Source organism: Haemaphysalis longicornis, unplaced genomic scaffold (assembly GCF_048455015.1).
Source record: "Haemaphysalis longicornis isolate Haplotype H1 unplaced genomic scaffold, Haemaphysalis longicornis Haplotype H1 scaffold_10, whole genome shotgun sequence".
Taxonomy (NCBI): domain Eukaryota; kingdom Metazoa; phylum Arthropoda; class Arachnida; order Ixodida; family Ixodidae; genus Haemaphysalis; species Haemaphysalis longicornis.
This window is the reverse complement of record NW_027526204.1, coordinates 112,984,619-113,006,320: the sequence shown is the minus strand read 5'-3', so window position 1 is coordinate 113,006,320 and position 21,702 is coordinate 112,984,619. Positions and strand designations below refer to the sequence as shown.

General features: G+C 48.3%; 2 protein-coding genes across 2 annotated transcripts; both read left to right on the top strand.

Annotated features, from left to right (window-relative positions):
• The first annotated feature begins 1,412 nt into the window (after positions 1 to 1,412).
• On the top strand, positions 1,413 to 14,406 carry Rap1 (RAS oncogene family member Rap1). Its single transcript, XM_077690443.1, has 8 exons — positions 1,413 to 1,481; positions 5,681 to 5,760; positions 5,880 to 5,948; positions 6,109 to 6,165; positions 6,542 to 6,682; positions 9,216 to 9,359; positions 9,919 to 10,017; positions 12,844 to 14,406. Exons 2-7 carry the CDS (start codon positions 5,704 to 5,706, stop codon positions 10,006 to 10,008), a joined length of 558 nt encoding a protein of 185 aa, XP_077546569.1. The 5' UTR covers positions 1,413 to 1,481; positions 5,681 to 5,703; the 3' UTR covers positions 10,009 to 10,017; positions 12,844 to 14,406.
• Positions 14,407 to 17,260: 2,854 nt separating this feature from the next.
• On the top strand, positions 17,261 to 21,674 carry LOC144159138 (uncharacterized). The gene is made up of 3 exons (XM_077690440.1): positions 17,261 to 19,178; positions 19,343 to 19,558; positions 20,743 to 21,674. Exons 1-3 carry the CDS (start codon positions 17,445 to 17,447, stop codon positions 21,022 to 21,024), a joined length of 2,232 nt encoding a protein of 743 aa, XP_077546566.1. The 5' UTR covers positions 17,261 to 17,444; the 3' UTR covers positions 21,025 to 21,674.
• Positions 21,675 to 21,702: the final 28 nt, after the last annotated feature.

Sequence of the window (21,702 nt, the reverse complement as noted above, 5' to 3'; positions counted from 1 at the left end):
CAATTAATGCAAGCTAAATAAATTTCCGCCCGGGGTGAACAGCAGCGTTGCCTCTCTTGCAGTTTTGAATAAGTCACTTGACCTTCACGATTGTGTTTGAAAACTTGTGTTCCAAGCCCAGTGTTTTGGTGATACTTGCTACAAGGTTGCACCCTCAGCCATGAATAACAGCTGTTCGCATCACCCTTCTTTGTATTTTTTTTCTTTCTGTAGCTGAGGTGCTATCACATTCTCTTTCCTTTTTTATGCATGCGGGTGGCAATCAAACACTGCAGTTCCATGTCAGCACTGTGTGCGCGTCTTTGTTGCATTGCACGCACTACTCGTGTACGTGTCAATGACAATCCAACTAGCCCAACACTGGTATCCAGGCGAAAGCTCCCATTTATGGAGAGGCCTTGGTCGTGTAGTGGACATACATGGCCTTATGAACGGAAGTCAAGGGCAAAAAAAAAAAAAACGCAGACCCATCAATTGCTGCTAGCAATGACTACCATTACGCGCACCTATGACTAACTATTCCGGTACAAGAAGAAAAAAAAAACGCAACGCGCCGGTAAGTTCTACCGAACGAATAGCGAGGCAGGTGGTACTTTATTTGTGATCCTCCCGGCTCGCAAACGTTTCCGCGGTTTTTTCCTTCCCACGTGCACTTCCGTAGGACGTTAGGGTAATCACTAAGCCTGCATTTCACCACGTCTGTGAAGCAAAATTGCTGCCGCGAAAATTACCGCTAGCCGTAACAGGCCATTTGATTCGAAAAATGGCGGTTAAAATCAAAGAGGGTACCGGATCAGTCGGTGAAAGGCATCTTCACTGGCACACGCGCCGACGCCCGCAAGCTCAAGCTCTTGGCGAGCGAGCCGGCAGGGAGACGGCGATGCGCTACTAAGATATCCGTTCACTGTCATCACTTCCGATAACGATTGGGCCTGGGATCATCACAGCGAAGGCTCAAATCTCCTCGTTTGTCATCATCTCGGGGGGAGTCGCTAGGCCTGACGGCCCGCGGGCTTCTCCCGATCAAATAAGATCAAAATAGTATCGAGAATTTTCGAAAGAAATGAGATGGGTGAAGCAGGAATGGACAAAAGAACACGACGATGTAAGAATGAGTAGAAATGAAAATGAATGAGGAACGACAACGGAAAGGGACACGACAGGCACACAAGAACAGTGAGGTGAAGATGAGAATGGAATGAAAGGAGGCTGCGATGTACAAAAAGGTGATGTAACAAATTTAATGCAAAATATTTAAAAAATTACTTTATTTTGCTTAAATTAGGACCTAATGTGTGAAATATAATTAGTGGTATGTGTTGTTTTATAATACACTACTTACTGCAAAGACTAATTTTCTGAATATTAATGAGTAACTTTATGCCTCGCATTTTCGTCCCGCCGGTGGCCTGACGTCATTGCGCCAGGAAGCACAGAGGCATCGCCCTGTTGTATATCCATTTTCTGGTACCCCACGAAAGGTATGTCCGTTTCTTCTTCTACCGTCAACCTCAGTGCTGACTTTCATCTTATAAGCCAGCTCAAGGTAGCCTCGCAGTTATCCCGCAAAAACATTACACGTTCTTGATTGGCTCATACCATTAGCTGATGCTAAGCCTACAGTCTGCTAGGGGCCACCCTGAATTGTTTATAAAATACACTCATCTCGGACGGTAGTAACGCGATGTTGAGGTCCTAGGTTTACGCCAGGCAAGGCTTTCTATCTAACTCGCCGCCATGGCAAATACAGCTGTCACCCGTCCGGCTTGTGGCGCCAGTTACCCGCGACTGAAGTCGGGGGATGCATCGCCCCCCCATCTAATCAAACCGATGCGAGATCGTTGACATCCATAAAAGGAATCCGCTCGAGTCGCGACATTTATCGCGTGCTCGCGGCTAGATTGCGAAGAATGCCGGTACTGTTTACGAGTGATTCTGTGTCGCGGGTGTAACCCGCTGTCAGAGCCGTGCTGTGCCGACTTGGACGGAAAGGCGGGTCGTCGTTTTGTTTTCGTGTTTTTGTTTTTATCAGTTTCCTCTGCCTTTGGAGGACACTTGGGCGATGCGGCGCCTGCGATTTCGGGGCGTGTGTGTCGCGGAGCCGTCGAGATGGGCGTGTGGAGGCGGCGAGTGCCGAATTTTTCGCCGCGTTAGCCGCGCGCGGATCCGTTCCCCGATACGTACGACGCGGCAGTAGTGGCCAGAAACGAAATTTTCCTCGCCATGTGCTCGTAATTTCACCGTGCTACTCGAAGGGGAATCAAACGCTGGCGCCAGTCAACGGAGTAACCGGTGCGGTCAATGGTGCGTGTTTGGTAGAATTTGGCCGCCGTCCAGCATGGTCCGTCGCTTCGCTGAGAAAAAAACAGAAAAGCGCGGAATTAAAAAAAAAAAGAAACCGTAACGCCCACTGTCGTACAACGCAGGAGCCTGGGATATTCTTCCTCCGCGTGTCGTGCTCGCGAATGAATTCTGCTTCCTCCGCGCCGCTTGTATATTTGGACAAGCGACGACTGTTTCTTCTCCTGGCTTACGCATTCTTTCCTTTCGGACTTCCCTGCTCCGTTTCCTCCCCCCCGCCCCCACGCAGTGATCTCATTTTGCGGCTGTGTGTTCACCGCTGAATCGGCGGATGAACGGCGTTTGGGATTTTCATATGCGCGTTCAGCTAGAAAAGAAGTAGGCGTTTTCTTGAAAAATTCTGTTTTTGAAAAATGCAAAGCTTGATTATTGAAAGTTGCGTCGCATCAGAATATTTCGTACTATCGAGCGCCTCTTGTACGAGTTCATTGGAAAAAATGCAAAGGTTTGCTGTAAAAGCCATGTTCAAAGTTTCAATCTCCATGCCCACGATCTGCTAAGGAAAACTTGCTTTCGTCGAAAGCTTCCGTTACTACGAAACTCGAAATTCCAAATTGAAGCGCGTTGGAATATTTCGTAACGTCGCATATTTCTCCTTTTATGAGCTCACCGGAAAAATGTCTACGGTTGCTGTAAAAGGCAACGTCTGTTCCATTTGTATATTTAATCTGTTTGTAATATTTAATTGTATATTTCATCTTTCGTACCATGTCAATAAAGTAACCAATATTCCTTGAAAAACGGTTTGCCTATCCAAATTTAATGGCAAAAAAGAATGAAGCATGTGTTGCATATGTCGTGGCATTTATTACGGAGACCACGTGCATTGCTTCTCTCCCAGAACCGAAACCAAGAGTGCATGCCTCCGTGCGAGCAAGCCCTCGAACGCTGTCATTACACGCACCTACCTTGCCCCACAAAGCCCTCCGAGCTCCCAGGGGGTGCCCTGTCACTTTTTTTTCGGAGACTAGGAGGTCGTCCGTCTAGTGTCTGGGGCAGCAGGGCTGCCGTGCGAGAACAGCTGCGTCTCGACGACAGCAGGGCGGTTTGGCAGGCAGCCAGCCACCTCTGCTGATGGAAGAGAGACGACCGGTGGATGGGTGGGGGGAGGCTGTGGGAAAAGCTTTTCGGGTGTGCCCTGCAGTTTTCTAGAGCAGATGATGGATGTTCGACCAAGAGCCGCCGTGTAAGACGAACATGTGTCGCGTGAATGCTTAACCTGCTTTTGGAAGACATTGGGTGTGTTGTGGAAAATTTTTTGGAAGCTGAAGGTGTGGGGAAGAGGAGGCGGAAGTTGAAGGGTGGGACTTCCGCATGAGAGTGGCCCGGCTTCTAATTCTGAACGAGGCCACGGACTCGCTTTGAGGGACACCTGATCGCAGCGGCAGGGGCTGTCGCTGCTGATGCCTGTTTTATCTAATATTTGTCGTCGTGTTCACGCAAGATGGAAAAAAGTGGTGGTCCATTTGCAGCGGATTTGTTTCGTGCGTCTTATTTACGCAGTTTAATTTAAAGGAGCCATGCAGACGAAATGCAAGTTTGTTTTGTTCGAAAGATTTCGTGTTTCATAGTGCCCCCAGTGCTTGTCCGGCAGCGAACGACGCCGTAGTCACTGAGAAATTAATTTAGGTTGAAATTTTGGTTCTCCCACCAAATCATGTGTTTTCGTGACATCTGCCATGAAGTCACAAGGCCGGGTATTCAAACGAACTTCACGTGCGTCATTAGGCTCTGCAGCCTTAGCATCAGTCGTCCCCCCCTCCCCCATGGCGCGACCATACTGAGCTGCGGACCATTGTGCTTTGTTTTTGGCAGTATTTACACCTGGCTTGTTTTTGTTGCGGTAGAAAGTAATTGTTTTGTGAAACATTGGGTGTGCTCAACAAACAGGGTCACGTAAGACAGCGTCGCTTATGCCAATCGGTGAGTGTCGTGTAAGACAATGGCAATGCGGCGGGCTGCTGTGCATCTAAAACGAGCGTAGTGCACCCAGTACCAGCAGCAGTGCGCATCGGTACTTCTATGTTTGCATGTATTTTCGTAACTTTCGTCATTTACCGCACCATTCTTACTGCTGCAAGATGAATGTGCATTACATTTAAGCAAATTATAAGCCCTGCCTAATTTGCATTTGCTTTTGCCGACCTCAGCCGATCGCACAGCTGGGCACATGACATCATAGGTTCTGTTGCGGGAAATGAGCTAGCGGGTCGCATGGCCTTTTCTCTTAATTGTATGGCTTATTTGAGCGAAGTGTGCGTCAAAAGTGGTGTTAGTATGATTCTATTGAGGCAATCTTTCGAAAGAAGCAAAGTTGTTTTTTTGTCTGCGTGGCCCCTTTAAACGTGGCATAATAAAAGCGGGCATGTTTGCGCAACATGTTTCCTGCGAGCTAGCAGTGTATACTTTGACTTCAATAAAACAAGGACTGGAAAACGCTTGTCTATAATTCCTTTCTACGCAGAGAATGTGCAGTTACTTTTTGCGTTGATAATGGGCTCGGCTAATCTGTTCTGTTCCCCTAAACTGCAGCCCAGAAGCATGTGTGTTTCGTGTTTGACGCATCGGAGTGGTGTATCATCCCTATGGAATGGCATGCTTCGTATGTGAACGCCACATTCGGAGGCACTGATATTTTTGTGTACTGGCGTCTGGCTGAGTGCTCCCTTTACAACTGAAGTAGGACCTTTCTGCTGCTGTGTACATGTTCCTTATCTGTCTGCCCGTGAAGTTCAGTTGTCGATATCTCTCGTTAATTGGTTTCCTGCTTTGTGTGCTTCGGTTGGGATTAGTGCAGCCAGAGAACAGTGGCAGCATTCTAATTTGAGCAGTTTTGATGCCAGTGACAGAACTGACGGGAGTGCTGTAGAACGGTGCTTCTTTTATAGTGTACGGACGCTGACCTTGCGATTCGACTGTTTTGAATGGTACAGCTATGTCTGCTCAGCATTGTGATGTTACAGTGAAGTAACTTGTTTGTTCTGGTCACAGTGGCATACATCATCGCCAGCCTATCTGCGCCCACTGGAGGGCAAAGGCCTCCCCCATAGATCTCCAGTTATCCCAGTCCTGTGCAAACTGCGACCAATTTATCCCCGCAAACTTCTCGATCTCATCTGCCCATCTAACTTTATGCCGCCCCCTGCAACGCTTGCTTTCTCTAGGGATCCACTCTGTTACCCGTGAATGACCAACAGTTATCTTGCCTTCGCGTTACATTACATGCCCTGCCTTCGCATTACATGCCCTGCACACACCCATTAGGCATACTTCATTGATGCCTGCTAACTGCTCTCGTTTGTTTTGTTCCCTTGTGCAGCCGTAGCCCTGTCTGGGTCAACAATGAGGGAGTACAAGATCGTGGTGTTGGGGAGCGGAGGCGTTGGTAAAAGCGCCCTAGTAAGTCCGCCCTTTCCCCCCTCTCTAGGGAAATGAGTCACTGTGGAGCCCCCCCCCCACTCTCGGGATGATTCACTGATGTGCTTTTTTTTTTTTTTTTTCTTTCTTGCTTCTTTCAGACGGTACAGTTTGTTCAAGGCATCTTTGTGGAGAAATATGACCCCACCATTGAAGACAGTTACCGAAAGGTGAGGACGTTTTCTCTGCGCTTTTGGTTTCAAGGCTTTCTACTGACCTCTGGATGTTATGTTTCGAGTCTGTTGTGCTCTCAATAGGTGGACTCGATTTCGTCGAATTTTCTTTTTCTGGCTGTGGATAACATCCTAATCGCTTGTTTCGTACTTGCAGCAAGTCGAAGTGGACGGCCAGCAGTGTATGCTGGAGATCCTCGACACGGCCGGAACGGTGAGCCTGAACTGTAATTCTCAGTGGCATGCTCAGATTAGTCTTCTTTCGTCGAATGTGGACAGCCGGTGTGACATTGCCTTGTTATGGCTTAAACTTTAGGTGACGAAGTCTTGGCGACGTAAGTACACACAGCTGGATGTGCACTCTTTTATTACTCGCAAGGCAGTTGATTGATAAAGGGATGCTGAGAACGTGTGTAGTGTTTGTCAGGCCTGCCATTATTTCCTTCTGTGCTCGTGGTACTGTAAAATTCGCCAGCTTGACCTTTTGCTTGTCAGATGCCTGCTGTGTAGTCTATGCGAATAGACCCATTAATCGCCCTTGTGGCTGGCCCGGAGTGATGCGTCTATGCCCCTCTCCTTCTTCTTTGTAGGAGCAATTCACGGCCATGCGGGACCTGTACATGAAGAATGGGCAGGGCTTTGTCCTCGTCTACTCCATCACGGCCCAGTCAACCTTCAATGACCTCCAGGACCTCAGGGAGCAGATCCTCAGAGTCAAGGACATGGATGATGTGAGCGCTCCCGCTTCTTCGCTCGCTCACTCGTGTTGTGTCGCGTTGCATTGCGTCATTCAAGGGTCAGGGGACCCGGCGCTTTGAACCACCGAACTCTAAAAGAATGTCACTCGAAAACTTGTACAGTAGCCAACCGTTTTTTCGGGCTCCGAAAATTCGAACTTGCTGGATATTTCGGACTTTCCCGAGGAGCAGTGACTCGCGCATTTTTCGGACTGCTGTTTCATTTGGACTATTTTTCATTCCCCTTCAGGTCCGAAAAATCGGTCGGCTACTGTACATAGAAGAGGTGTGATATAGCTCTAACTTCATTCACTCTTGACTACTGGAGGTGATTTGCCTGATTCAAAGATGCTTAACCAACGTGTGGAAGCCAAGTACTGGCTATTAGGCTGTGTGCGAACAATGAAATTAGGTGATAGCAGGCGGAGGAATAGTGGGTGACTTTTGCAGGGGTGGAACAGCTGCGCCATTGAGCGCCAAACTGCCCCTATTACGCCAAATCACTTATCAGGGCCGTCCTGTGGTGCAGAGCCCGAATTGAGCTGCGAGATTCAACCGCCATGGTGCCCTGTGCATGTAAACTTAGCTCAAACATCGCGTTTCCGGTTTCAATACGTTTATTGGTTCGGTTTCTTTCAGGATGTACGAGCAGCTATGGAAGTTGGCTTTTGCTTAGCTGTAACTTGCAGGGTTCGCATAGGTCCTTGAAAACCCTTGTATTTAGAAGTGTCAATTTCAAGGCCTGGAAAGTCCTGGGATTTTTAAATGGTCCTTGAATACCCTCGACTTTTCTGGAGAGAATCAATGGCCCTGTCTTTTCACAAGAATTTAAAGTGTTTGTCGGGGATTTTAGGTGTTAACAAATGTAAAGAAACATTGCAACAGTCAGGTTTCAGTGTATTGCGTGAAGTTACCAGTTTGGTGGATTTTCATTATTACGAGGCAACATTGGGAGCAGGCACTTGTCAATCCAATCCATGTCACTATACAATCCAGTGAAAGCCGGCTTCTGTTCTCTCTCTTGCATCTTCCATCTAGTCTGTGGACGCTTGCCCACTGCATGTTTGCTGTGCCTCATACGCTGCATCTGCGTTTGCTTGTACGTGCAAATGGTGGACGTGTACATAGATGATCCTGCCTTACAGCAACACTTGCTGATTTAATTTCAGCTGGTGCTCTTGCTGACAAAGCAGGCAATGCAACGATTTTTTGAAATCAAACAGCCTGAGCAAAACACCAAGAAAAAGAAAAACCTTTAACTACAACCATGAAATAAAAATTAGAGCTGGGGGAGCATTCACGAACCTGTTAGCACCTATCTAAATGTGCACTAATATGCTTAGGTATTGTGGAATAAAAAAACTTTTGCCTTGTGTTAAAAAAGTTATAAATAATACCAGATACAAGATTAGATGGCGACCTTGATTTTTTTTTTTTTTTCTGGTCCTTGAAAGTCCTTTAAAACCCTTGAATTTTTGCTTTTGAGGCCTGTACGAACCCTGTGTAAGGCTGTAGGCACTGCGCGTCTTCTCCGCCTTCACTTTGTACTTGCGTCCCATTTGTGTGCGGTTTTTTGACGGTGTAGCCACTGCACCACAATCAATCAAAAATGACCAAAAGTAAGAAATGTTTTTGTTGCATCGCTAACAGAAACAGATAAAAAAAAAATAATACTCGCATGGGAGGTTGTAGTTTATTAGTGGTGAACTTCAATTTAATCAACCATTTTTGACAAGCATAGCTGCATGTGTTGAAAACAGTCTTGGATGCGTTGCCCTCGCTTGTAATTCGGTTCGCCTTTGTTGTGAGGTAATTACTCATTTTCTTCTGTGTACTTTGGGGTTAGCTTTGCTTGTGTGGAGGATGGTCCAGCATTAATTGTCTTCTAACATGCTGTCGTTACGTAGTCTGTAGGGTACGTTCTTCGACTCTCGCAACTCTGTGACGGGCGAAGACAGTGCTATGTTCTGCTTCGCACGCACTGAAGCCACTGTTTGATAGAAAAAATGCGAGCAAACGGCTTGTTTTACGAAATACCGCTACGAGTTCGCTTAGCACTGCCGTCTACCGGACACTAAGCGAGGCCTGTTATCTGATCCCCTTCGACCCTTCCCGTGGGGTTTACCCTTTGAGCGGTGATAACGCGGCGCACTCGCTGAGGCTGAAGGTAGATAACCGTGCATATTGTAAATCTCCAGATATAGTTCAACGACCACATTCCCGGTTTGGAGTAGGTTCTAGTGCACGTAGAACGCGTAATATAGTAGATAAATAGATTACGCCTAATTGGCAGGGGGAAGTCACAGGCTGTTTTGCCAGCCCCCGGCCAAACGGCCTTTCTGGCTGCTCCAAGCCTGCCACAAAATGCAATTTTGCCCGCTCCCAGGAGTGCTCCCAAACCAATGTACCCTGTTCCACCCTTGCATTTATCATGGCGTTTTCATTTGTCCGAGCGTGCTGTGCTGGTTGTACCCATTCGCTGCTGACAACGGGGTCATTGATGGTGACGCCATTGCTGCCTCTGTAGGTGCCAATGATTCTCGTCGGAAACAAGTGCGATTTGGAAGACGAGAGGGTGGTGGGCAAGGACCAGGGAGCAAACCTGGCACGTTCTTTCAACAACTGTGCTTTCCTCGAGAGTTCAGCCAAGGCCAAGATCAACGTCAACGAGGTGAGGAGGACGCTGTCAGAGTGAGCGGCGGGGTGTTTCTGGGGGGAAAGTACCGGGTACTTCTAACTGGTGTGCATGCATCTGGTGTGCGTACAAGGTTTGGGTCTACTGTTTTCTTGTATGCAGGAGGAGGCTGGCTTGTACTGGGGCGGTATTCTCGTGTTTGTCCGTTTTGAAAACGTCCGTTTTGCGTCTGTTTTTAGGTGACGTACTTCCAGTTGTAGGCGGGTTTTGGGTTTACTTTTGCGCAACTGTTCTTGTAAGCATGACCAAACCTATTTGAAACCACCTTTTATGTGGTTATTGTTCAGCCAGCGAACCAACAACAAGGCGACGAAAAATCGTCTGCTCCGAGAAGCCGCGGCTCATAGCTCTGCCGTACTTGCATGGCGTCACATCCGGGTCTTCGCTTTTCGTCAATCAGCGCTTGCTCAAAACGGACCCTTTAGACACAAAACGGACGAAACACAAGAATACTGCTCTAGTTTTTGAACATTGCTGCAGTATGTAAACTTGCCCCTGTTTCTTCTATTATTTTTTTCCCTCTCCTCGCGTCCAGATTTTCTACGACCTCGTGCGGCAGATCAACCGCAAGAACCCTGAGAAGAAACCAAACACCAAAAAGAAGTCCAAGTGTGTTCTATTGTAGAGACAGCACGTGAGTGGACACTCTGTTTGGTCTTGCGTAGTCTCCCGAGATGGAAGCAAGTCTGTTCCATCTCCCTTCTGTAGTGCCGGTAAAGTTGGAGCAAACAGCGGCCCCATCATCACGGGAAAGAGTTGCTAGGAACTGTTTGCAGCCTCTTGAGCCACGCAGGCCTTCGAGTGTTTTTGTTTGTATTGCCCACATTAGTGTTCATTCGCTAAAGTAGCGCACATAGAGTTCGTGTCATGCCTCTATAAGGGTGCAACGTAGACCGTCAACTCCCACTTTCAGTCAGGTGCGCTGTCGACACCTGGTGCCGGCAGTTGGCACTTGGAGCAGAGATTTCGTTACGGCCAGGTGGTACTCGCGGTAGTATATGGGGCAGGAGTGTCCCTAGTTCAAAACGTGCTGTTATGTGCAGAGCACTTTAGGGGCTTGCCTTGTCGTCGTAGCTCGGTCTTTAGACCCAAGTAGAACCACACGGCGTTCCTTCGTCGCAGCGTAACCCAGAGGCTTCGAACGCCAAGCAGTGTAGCGCAAAGAAAACTGTCGGTACATTTGATCAAAATAGACGTAATTAACTGGCAGCGCCCGTGTTTGTTTAGTTCGGAACGCTCATTGGGTTGGTTTTTGCGATAGGAAGCGAAAAAAAGCGGCAGTGCAATGCCGGCAGGTTCGGGAGGAAAAGCAAGCACAAAAAGAACAGAACTCCTGCTGGTGCAGTTTCAGGCAGGGTCCCCGCACGAGCACTGCGCAGGCGGGAAATTTGATTTGCATGGGGTTGTAGCAGTGAGCGGATAACGGCGCCCCAGCCCATTATGGCGAATCACTGCTCTGCACTTCCGACAGCTTTCACATTGAGTGGAACGGCTTTAATTTTGGACGCCTTGTGCCACTAGGCTAAAACGTCCAAAATTAGCCTTATTTTAGTGCCTTTGGACAAGGTAGCATGTAGCTGTAGAAGCAACCAAGGCATTGCCCTTTTATGCCAGCTGATGGCGAGAGTGCAAATTGGCTGCCAGTTTTGGGTACAGCGAACATGACCTCATTGTTGTCGCCTTGTGGTCTGGCCGGTCTTGCAGCTTGACGCGAACATTTCTATTTCAATTTGCCGTTCGTGGTCGGCACCTTTGCGGGGTGCTACCAGGTTGAGACGTTGGCCAACACAGGGAAACCTCAGGCCCCTGAGCACACGGCAGGCTTCCCTGCAGTTCACAGCAGAGCTCTGTGCGCGATGTGTGCCAGTCGACCTGGCAAGAGCGAAGTAACGCTTTTGCCAGCATTAAGTTCTGTCATGATAGAAATGCGAGATTCCATTTCCTTGTGGTTACAAGCCTGGCATTTCCTGTCCGTACTCGGCTCCATCCACTGCTTCGCTCAGAACACGCCTATTCTTTTCTGCAATGGCTCTGCTGCCTCAGTTGTTTAGGGGTGGAATTCTGGGTGTTAGAACAAGTGCCCTGGGCTGGAGCTGCAGCAATGCAAATGTTTTTTCCGAAGACCCACGATAATTTTTTTATTGTAAAATACTCTTTTAGCTCACTTCTTCGCATTCTTTTCATAAATAGAAGTGGTTTGGTATTTTTTAGGTTGGTTTAGAGGTTAGGCGCGGTGTATCAACACCATTTCTAACGAAAATTTTTGCATCGCTTTGGAAGTGTCAGGCTTGTACCCATCTTGAAATGGAATATCACGTCGGAAACAGCGCCGATGTGAGTACTTTGCGTGAGCCATTTGGAAGTGCCAAGTACACCGTGCATGTTAGTTTTATTTGTTTTATTTATTTCATATTGACCCTAAAGGCCCTCAGTGGAGGGTATACTTGAGTAAGTCATGTAACTGCCAAGTACAGTTGAGTCCACTTATAACAATACCGTTCATAACAATACATCGGATATAACGGACAACTATGGCACCGTCCACTTTTGTATGCATTCTGTGGTAAGATAAACTGCTTATTACCATGCCCCAGAGTGCCGTGATATCGGATGTAACGATTGAATCTGGTTACAGCACGCACCAAAAATTCCATGCCGTGAGCCGCAATGCTCCTCGCATCCCTTTTGCCCTTTAGAAAACGAGTAGATTGTGCTGCTTACAAGGAAGCGAAGAGGGGAGAGCAGTTTTCCTTCTGAACCCCCATCCCGGCATCACCGCTTTGGCATCGTCCCCATGCCCACTTGTGAACTCCGCCGGTGCTGGGGCCGCTCGCTCGCGCGTTCACCAACGTTCACGTGTTGTTTCATGTATGCATCATTTTGAATTTAACTGTTTGCCTCTTCCACTGCCCCCGTTTTTCCGCGGAAGGGACGTCAGGGCCGATGTTTTAGAAATGTCGGAGTGCCTCACTAAGGAGGTGATGGTTGTGTGAATACGTGGTGCGGACAGCGCTGACAGTGATACTGGGACAACGCGGTTGAGCAGCCTACTCAGGTAGGGGCTTCGCAGGAGGCCCAACGCATGAAACAGTTCCTCAGGGACTTCGTTTTCGCCAAGTCCTTTTCGCTCAGCTAGGTGAAGCACCTGTAGATGCTCTTGAAGATGTGCGCCAGCTTTGCATGCCGCAAACAAAGCCTACCAACCACGGCATCGTTTCTGCAAATGTATAGAATTATGACCTTGCTTGCGTGCGAATAAATTGATTTTTATTCTTCGTAACCTGCTTATACCAATTACCAGTTATAATGGAGTTTCCTCAGCACTTTAGTGTTGTTATAAGTGGACTAGACTGTACACCATACTAATGGCTGGTGCATATGTGCATAAGGTGCCCTGAAATGTAGCTTGAGCATCTGGGGTCGTCATCATTTTCCCCTTCCCGCTCCTCCTTTTTCGCAGGCTGCAACCGCCCTGCGGCGCCAAGGCTGACACAGATGTTTCAACTCCTGGTTGCGAGGCGCCCGCCACGACGACGAGGCGTTCAGAGACACCGGGCAGCGAGGAATCGAGGCATCCGCGCAACTCTTGAAGCTCGCCACGCCCCCCGTCTGCACGTACTCACACACTACTCGAACCGCAGATTATTTTTCTCTCTCTCTCTCTGTGCGTCGTGTTGACTGTCGTAGCCGCCTCCTCTTCCTCGCACTGTAACGTCATCCACAACCCACGTCTTGCGAGTCCTTTCCCTTCGTTCGTGTCACCCGGGTCCCCTTCTTGAAACCCCCCTCCGGAAGTCGAAACCCCCCCACCCCACCCCTTTGGAAAAGAGGAAAAATGCCAAACTCTGCTCACATTGATCGTTGCTCTGTGTGTACGTGCATCGTTGAGGCCGGTGGCCCTCTCCAAGAAAGAAAAGAAAAGCCTGTGCGGCGCCGTTTTCCGTTGTCGGGTCTTCCGGTCGAATGTGCCTCTTTTTATCTTCGTCTCCTTATCTCTGCGTGGTAAGTGGTAATGTCCGTAGCCACATCGATTTCCCCCTCCCCCCTGACATTGTCGTGGAGCGACGGTAGCACTGACTGTGGAGTCGTCTTCGTTGAGTAGCGGCCGCCATATTTTTGCTGCTGGGTAGTCTTCCTCGTGGAAGTGATTGCGTGTCGTAGCTTTTCGTTCGCCTTTTTTTTTTTTTGTTGTTGTTGTTGTTTCCCTCGTCTGGTGCACTCGTCGTCGAATCACATCCGTGTTCCACCACGTGTCCTGGTGGAGTCTGGCACTTTTTTTTTTTCTGTGTTGCGCTTTGGCTTAGTTTTATGCTCTCTCGACGCACGTTTTTTAAGGCGGTGTTTGCGGCGGGAGTTTTTTCGCGCTCGTGATGCGAAAATCTAGTTCTCTGCTTTTTTTGTGGCACTTTTATTTTTTGTGCAAGTCATTGCCGATTCACTGTAGAGGCAGTTTCGGTGTACATATAAGAGGCAGTCTTAAACGCAATCCACTGCATCATTGTTTAGCAAACGGCGGGTGTTGCAGTCTACCATTATTTACTAGGATGTCTTCTCGCACTCTTGTTTTGATGGCAACAAGATTCTACCTATTTATTAACTTTACTCTTTTTGCTGGACTTATAATTTGCAGTTCATTTTTTTAGTTTCGAAGGCAAGCGAAGGCAAGCTTTGAATGGATTTTGTCCCCTTTTACAGTTTTTCAGAGCCACTTAAGTTTTAGTAGGGCACGCATGTTTTTTAGCCACTTTTTGTTTTTGTTTTTTTCCTTTTCTCGTTGGATGCGGAGAGAAACGCTGTTAGGTGCAATCCTGAGTACTACACGTTTTACTTTTCAAAGGCTTGCAGTTGAGAGCATCGCAATGTATTTTATGGCAAACACTCGTTCTGGCCAAACGGAGGAATTAACTGCATTGTGGATTTGGATTGTACTTATGGTGCTACACTACATACTATTTGATTCTAGGATTGATGAAAGGGCTCCATACGTACGCAAGTATAAATAAACTTTTTAATCAGCCAATGATGGGTGGTGTGTGTGTGATTTACTGATTGAATGTCTGCTGCGTGATGGAGCGACATTACTTGATGCGTGTTGTTTGGCCAATGGAAACGCAGTTTGGTGCGCAGCAAAGGGACTGGAGAGCAACGTGGGAGAGTCCGACATTAGGCCTAACGTCGCGGTTTCAGGTGCAGTGTCGGATGGTACCTGCAAATGCAGTACCTTCAGCATGTGTAGGTGTAATACACCAGCAAATGTGCATTATAGCCGTGCTATGCTGGAGCCTCGAAATTCCATTGGAACTGGATGTCATTCAACTCGACAGTCCGACTGGGTTTTTCAATGTCATTCAGTTCAAATGTGCTTATAGCTCATTGAAGTCAAATGACTGCCACTGACATTTGATGCCCTTGGACATGGTTGTACCTTCGTACCAGTCCCTTCAAGAAACTTTTGGAAAATCAACTGAGTTCGCTAGTATTTCACTGTGACATTGATTTTTTCTAAACTTAGTACTGTTACTGATTAAACATTACTGATGTACTCTATCCCAACAAGTCGAGAGCAAAAAAGAGATTTGCAGTTTGTGAAAGAAAAACTAATTGCATTCATTAGTTTAAATATGGACAGTAATGTTTTTGAGAAATTGCCAATAATTGTAAATGCTGCTTTACTGCATAAAAATGGCCCTTGTCAACAGCAGCACTATGGCTGTGCTGTGGGTAAATGAAACTTCGAACTGCCATAGAAATTATAGTGGAGTACGCCAGATTTAAATGCGTGCCATTGGAGCGCGGGAATTCAGTCCTTTTATGACACAAAGAGAAAAGGGCGATAGTGAGAGAACAGGTACAGCAATTACACACTTGCTTTCACGTTCGCTACATCACGAAGAGCAAATTTTCTCATAACTTTGTTGTGCCTAAAGGGGTCATGCAGACAAAATACAAGTTTGGTTCATTCGAAAGATTGCTACGTTTGAGTCGTACTGACACTATTGTTAACGTAAACTTAACTAAAATAAGCTATATAATTAGTAAAAAAATGGAACGACCACGCAACTCACTAGCTCATTTCCCGCAACAGAACCTATGATGTCATACGTGCCAGCTCTGCGATTGGCTGGGGCTGGCAAAAGCAAACTCAAATTAGGCAGAGCTTAGAAGCTTGCCGAACGAGCTATTTGCGCTTAAATTTAGGGCACATTCTTTTTACAGCAGTAAGAATGGTGAAATAAATAGTGGAAGTCACGAAAGCACACGTAAACATAGAAGTACCAATGCGTACTGCCGTTGGTACTGTGGGCACTGTTTGTTTTAGCTGCCCAGCAGTCCGCCACTTTCGAGTTGTCTTACACGCACTGGCTGATTGGTGTAAGCAACGTTGTCTTACGTGACCCTGTTTGCCGAGGATATTCCGTGTTTCACGAAATGATTACGTTCTACAGTAACAAAAACAAGCCAGGTGCAAATATGGTGAACTAAGCAAAGGCAGAAAACGGCCCGCTGCGGTATGGTGGCGCCATCTAGGTTGACTAATGGTACCAAGTTTAGCTTGAAGTCCCGTTCTTATGATGTCATTGCAGACGTTAAAACACGATTTGGTGGGAGAATCAAAATTTTAACTTAAATTGATTAATTTCACAGAGAATAAAGCATCGTTTGCTGCCGTGCAAGCGCTTGGGGCACGATATAACGTGAAGTCTTTCGAATAAAACAAACTTGAATTTCGCCTACATGGCCCCTTTATTTTAAATGCAAACCTGCTAGCCAATGAGCAAGTATTATTATGCACAAGTTTCTGCTACTCAAGGTCTGGGCGAGTAAATGGCTGGTGAGTTGCCACAGCCCCATCTGTTTCCCGGTTATGTTATATGAAGCTTGCATTAAAATTTGCATTGGTCGTTACTCGAACAATGAAATTTTTGCAACGGACCAAACCTGGATTTTGTTTTTGTGGTTCCTGTCAGATCCAGAATCACATTTAACATTTTAGTTCTTTATAATTCAAACAAGTAACGGCTATCAGGGATGTGGCCAAAGGGCGGGCGGTTTTGGGGGTTCAAACCACTCCTGAAATTTACCAGGCAGTGCGTAAGCGAAACTTACCCTGGTATTCCGAATTCCTCCTCCACTCAAGCCTTAAGTGTTGCTCTCGGCAAATCTCCACCCTTCCGATATCCCCCACTACCCCTTGAAAAAAATTTATGGCTATGGCCGTGACTACCATACCTGGGAATTCAATCTGTGGCTTTCCCAGCCAGCTTATAATCCGATTCCCTAGAGGTAGCTGGGTACTTGATTATCAACCAACTGGTTCCTGTTGGTACTGGCCTGGTTAGGTTACGCTGTCAAGAGCGTAATAGCGGATGCCAATTTATTGTGCAAGAGAACTTAGCATTGACTGTTGGCTCTCAAGGTACTATACAACTTCATGTAACGTTGCAAAAAAGTTCACGTTGTTTATGGCAGGGTGGTGGGTCAGTGCACCCAAATTTTCCGTGTCGATCTTTAGATGGCATGATGATACTACTTGAACCGTCAGTGCTTCGCATGATCTCGTTTCCTTCTGGTGGACTGTGCGGGCCCTCGTGACTGCCTAGAGCTTCAGGCCAAAACAATCAACCTGCAGGTAGATGTTTGGGGGTTTATTTTGAGAGAGAGAAACATTTATAAAAAAAAAAGGTGTCGCGATCCACCTTCTAGGGCCCCAGACTCTTCTGCTCCTCTGAGGGCTCGAAGAATCAAGTTGGGGTACTGCGACTCTTAGTCGAACGTTTGTTTGTAGCTATTGTGATGGGCAGTGCCTCCCAGGACCACTCCAAAGACCAAGACGAGGCATGGTGGAAATTACCCACAATGCCAACAGTAAGAGCTCGGTATGAGGACCCCAAATTTCGCTAAGTGTCCCGACGCTGTCATGCCCTCTCTTTTTTCACTAAATAAAAATCTCCCTCTGAAAGACAGTATGTTCAGGGCGGAAAAAAAAACAAAAAAACAGCGAACTGGAGAGCGCGTGCGCCCCAAAGAACGTGCATTCTCAAGCCCGCGGCACGAGCAGTCATGTCGGAACAGCTTCCAGCCAGGCACTCCAGCGCACCGACCCTACCGACTCGCTCCGATAACGCCCCTCTGGACTTCCTATCGCAGTTGGCGCAAAGGTACTTCGGTAACGTGTACGCGAATGACGGCCAACCGCCGCTGCAGCACGAAGACCAGCAGCCTTCGACTCTGCAAAACGCGCTCGGCTACTTGGCCGACCGGGCGCTTCTGAGGACGTCCATCACCATCGGATCGGACACTGCCGACGCCGGTAACCAAGAGCCGTCGCCGCTTGCCAAGGCCGCCGACTACGTGTCGCGTTCGTTGTTCGCGCCCGAGATGCTAGATTCAAGCAGCTCGGGCTCTTCCATCGGCGTTACCATCGTGCGGCCGCCATCTCGGTCTTGCCTCCGCAGCGCCCGCTCCACCATAAACGTCACGGACGCGGCGGACGACGAGCCTAACCCACCAAAACGCGTACCGCGAACCGCCAGCGGGTCGCGGGTTCAGTACCGCGTTCGACTGATTCCATCGTCAGATCGCCAACGCGCCGCGTCGACGCAGTCGCTACCGCCAGGAAGCGGCCCCGATTACTACGTGTACCTTCCCGGGATGCGGTCCTGGGGAAAGCTGCTGACGCCCTCCGCGTCGTGCTTACAGTGTCACCCAGAGTGCAGCTGTCTTGGCCCCATGGACGCGTACAGAGCTGCGTCCGCGCAGATGAACCCCTACGGTAGCTTCGGCATGAGCAGCACTCTGCCGTTTTGGCCGCTGCCGCAGTACCCCTACCACTACTACTCGCCTAGCGCGACGGTGCCGCCGTTTCAGGCGTGGGCGAGCGGCCAGCGAGGCACCGAATCCAGTACCGACGGTGCCGGGAGCACCAACTGCGTGCAATGCAAATGGGAGGCAAGCCAATGGCCGTCACCTCACGCTAGCAGCAACTGCCTGCAATGCAAATGGGAGGAGAGCCAGTGGCCGTCACCTCACGCTGGCAGCAAGTGCGTGCAATGCAGATGGGAGGCGGGCCAGTGGCCGTCATCTCCCGCTGGCGCCTTCCGAGACTTCTCGACGCTCGTGCAGGCCGCGAACCAGGGGCAGTCTAGCGCCGTCCACGACTTCTCGACGCTCGTCCAAACGGCGCCCCCGGGCAGCCGGCGAGCACATACGACCCACAATTTAGTGACCCTCGCAGACGTGCCCGAGGAGATGGATGGTGGCGCTGAAGGCGCCGCAGTTGATCCCCTGGTAGTAGTGCTAAAATGGCCTGGTTTTGCCGAAGCCCCTGCAGCCCAGGGATTGGCGCGGCCTCCAACATCCAATCCCGAAGGTCCTAATGCTGTTCCATGGGCAGAGCAGATCGCAAGCCAGTCACACCTGCAAGATCCTGCCCAGGTCGACACGAGTGCACTGCAGGCACAAAAATTGCAGATGGACACAGCTCCCAGGGTGCAGCAGGGCGTTACCGCTCCTCCCATGTCTGAACCACAGGGACCACAGCCAGCCCAGCCATTGCCTGTGGCGCAGTTGCCAGGAGGCGTGTTCGGAAGCGGCACGGGCCCAATGGCAGAGGTAGCGGCCCCAGGAAAGGGGAACGGCCCAACCGATACTGCAGCCGCCGCAGCTGTGGAGGACAGCGAACTGCACGATAGCCCATCACACGATAGCCCATCGCACGAGAGCGAGTCGCACGAAAGCGCATCGTATTTGAGTGGGTCGCAGGGGAGCACTTCTAGTGGAGGCATTGCAAATCAAGTACGTACACAGTTTTTCGCCTTTCATTGCAAATAATTCACTGGCCAGAGCTACAGCCAGATATTGTTTGCAAGAGATGTCCAGTAATAGGATTGTTGGCAGGACAAGACCTCTTGGTGCTGGACTTTCAACTTTTGTTCATTTTTATTTAAATATGTGTGCAGAACCTGGGGCCGCACGTCCAGGGGTCTGGAGAACAAGATGAGAATGCTCTGACAGGACTGAATGAGGACCTTCCTTACCCCGCCCATCCTGATAAATCAGCCGTCGAAAGCCAGCCACAAGCCAAGGCAGCTCAAGAGGGTGGAGACACTGCCGAACCGCCCGTGGAAGAAGCCATCAACATCGAGCCTGAGCCAGAAGCACAAAACGTTGCCCAGGTTAGGTTGCTCGTTTTCTCCACATTTGGAGAGTGGGCCGCTAGCTTCAGCCAGTTTGGTTCAAAGGCCAGCAGAGCAGGTCACTGCCGTCGCTAAACCAATGCTCGAAAGAACGCAGTAGTTCTTAGCTTATGCTAGCAAGTTTTCTACAAAAATATACTGGAGAGAAAACTGATTGTGCAATTGTGTGTCACTGTGGGAATTATGGGAAGAGTACGAATTTGCATTGGCTTTGGAATTGGCTTGGCTTGTAAGGGTTTAGTTAGTAGAGGTAGAGCAAAAAAAAAAAAAATAAAAGCACCAAGGTCACCTAACCACTTTTTAAGAGTTGTGAGTCCGTACACATTAATATCCCAATTGCCTTTCTTGTTACTACAATGCGTTCTCATTTCCTACCGACGTAAATAAGCACTTTTCTCTGTGTTTTTGTTGCACTTGACGTTAATTCACAATTAGTACTAGCGCTACATTGTTACAAGCAAAGTCAATTACAAAGCTAATGCAGATCAGTACTCGCAGTTCCCACAGTGCCTCAGTCGCGTCGCTTGCTGCTGTTTTTATTTTTTGAATTCGTTCAAAGTGTCCGTTTCACAAATGCCTTCCCAAGCACTTGTTGCCCGGCTGAGTTTTGACAATCCATCCCAGACTTGGGGCATATTTGTGTGGACATAATCATTTGGCGTCATAATCATATCAGGCCCCGAGACTGATAAAGTCGGCTTATTCCTTCTATTCTTTTTTTCTTGCGTGTTGAGGTGGGAAAAGGCGATATTTCGTTCCAAGAGTACAAACCAGGTGTGATGCAGAACGTTAACATGTCGATATGCTGCACTCCGCCCCTAAACTGAACCAAAAGATACCAAACCACCCTTATTTGCAAAAACGAAAGCGTAGAACTGAGCTAAAAGAACATCTTACCGCAAAAAAAGCACGGGTCTCACAAGAACTTAGGCAGTGCTGGGGCTAGAACGCAGGTCGCTTTGCACAAAAACACACAATTCTGCCCCAAGGCTACTAAGGCCAAACTGCAGTTGTTCAAAACAATAGAACAAATGTTCAAAATGAACTAATACTACGTGGTGCTGGGTGTTCGCAGGAAGTGGGGGACTTGTATCCACAGGGTAACGAAAAAACACACGGAAAGCAGTTTTTACTTGTTTCTCCTTCTTTTTTTTTTTTTCCAGCCGGAACACAAGGAGGATCCAAAGCCAGACAGCAGGTCATCAGACGCCCCTGCCAATCCATCAAACAACAGCCTCATTATGGGCATTGCCGCCGGTGCCATCATCGTCATCATAATCGTGGTGATCTACAGCGTCATGGTGGCGAGCATCGATTCGCAGCTTCTGGTGGCTGCAAAATCACCGTCAGCCACGCTCGTGTTCGAGATAGAGTACTTCCACAATGAAACTCCCGTCGACGTGGACGACACCGAGACCGCCAATGTCTATCCACTGGACGTATGAGGTGGCCCAGTCTCAATGAGCAAAGCTTGACTTTTCGCCAAAACTGCAGCCAATGCAACCTTGTGCGACTCCAGCTACGAAGGCATCAATTTCGCCTTAGATGCGCGTTGGATGGTGACTTTACAGTTCATAAGTGAACGTTTTGTTTTAGAAATGTTCTGCGATAGATTTGCAACGTTTGTCGATGACAGGAGGACTCAAACATTGATATTTTCTTTCCTGGCCGGCTTGTAAGCCTGCACATGCAGCCAAGTCAAGACAGCTTTCAAAGCCAAGACAATCCCTATAAATCCAGAGGTTACAGTCTATAAGTGAACGTTTTGTTCTAGAATTAATTTTAAAATCTCTGTTGGAGTGTGCTGCTATAGATGTACGTTTGCCAATGACAGGAGGACGCAAATGTTCATAATTTTTCCCGGCCGGCTTGTAAGCCTGTATATGCAGCCAATCCAATACAGCTTTCAAAGCCAAGACAATCCCTACAAACCCAGAGGTACAGTACAGTCCGCACAGTAGGTCCTATACGTGGTATTTTTAGCGTATTTTTAACTGCAAGATTTTCCCCAAGAACATTGCTTACAGACCAGTGGTTCTAGGACGCAAAACGTACAGATCTTCAACACATCGTTCGAGATCAGCATTGCTACTTTGGCCATCTTTGCTGGAATAGAACGCACG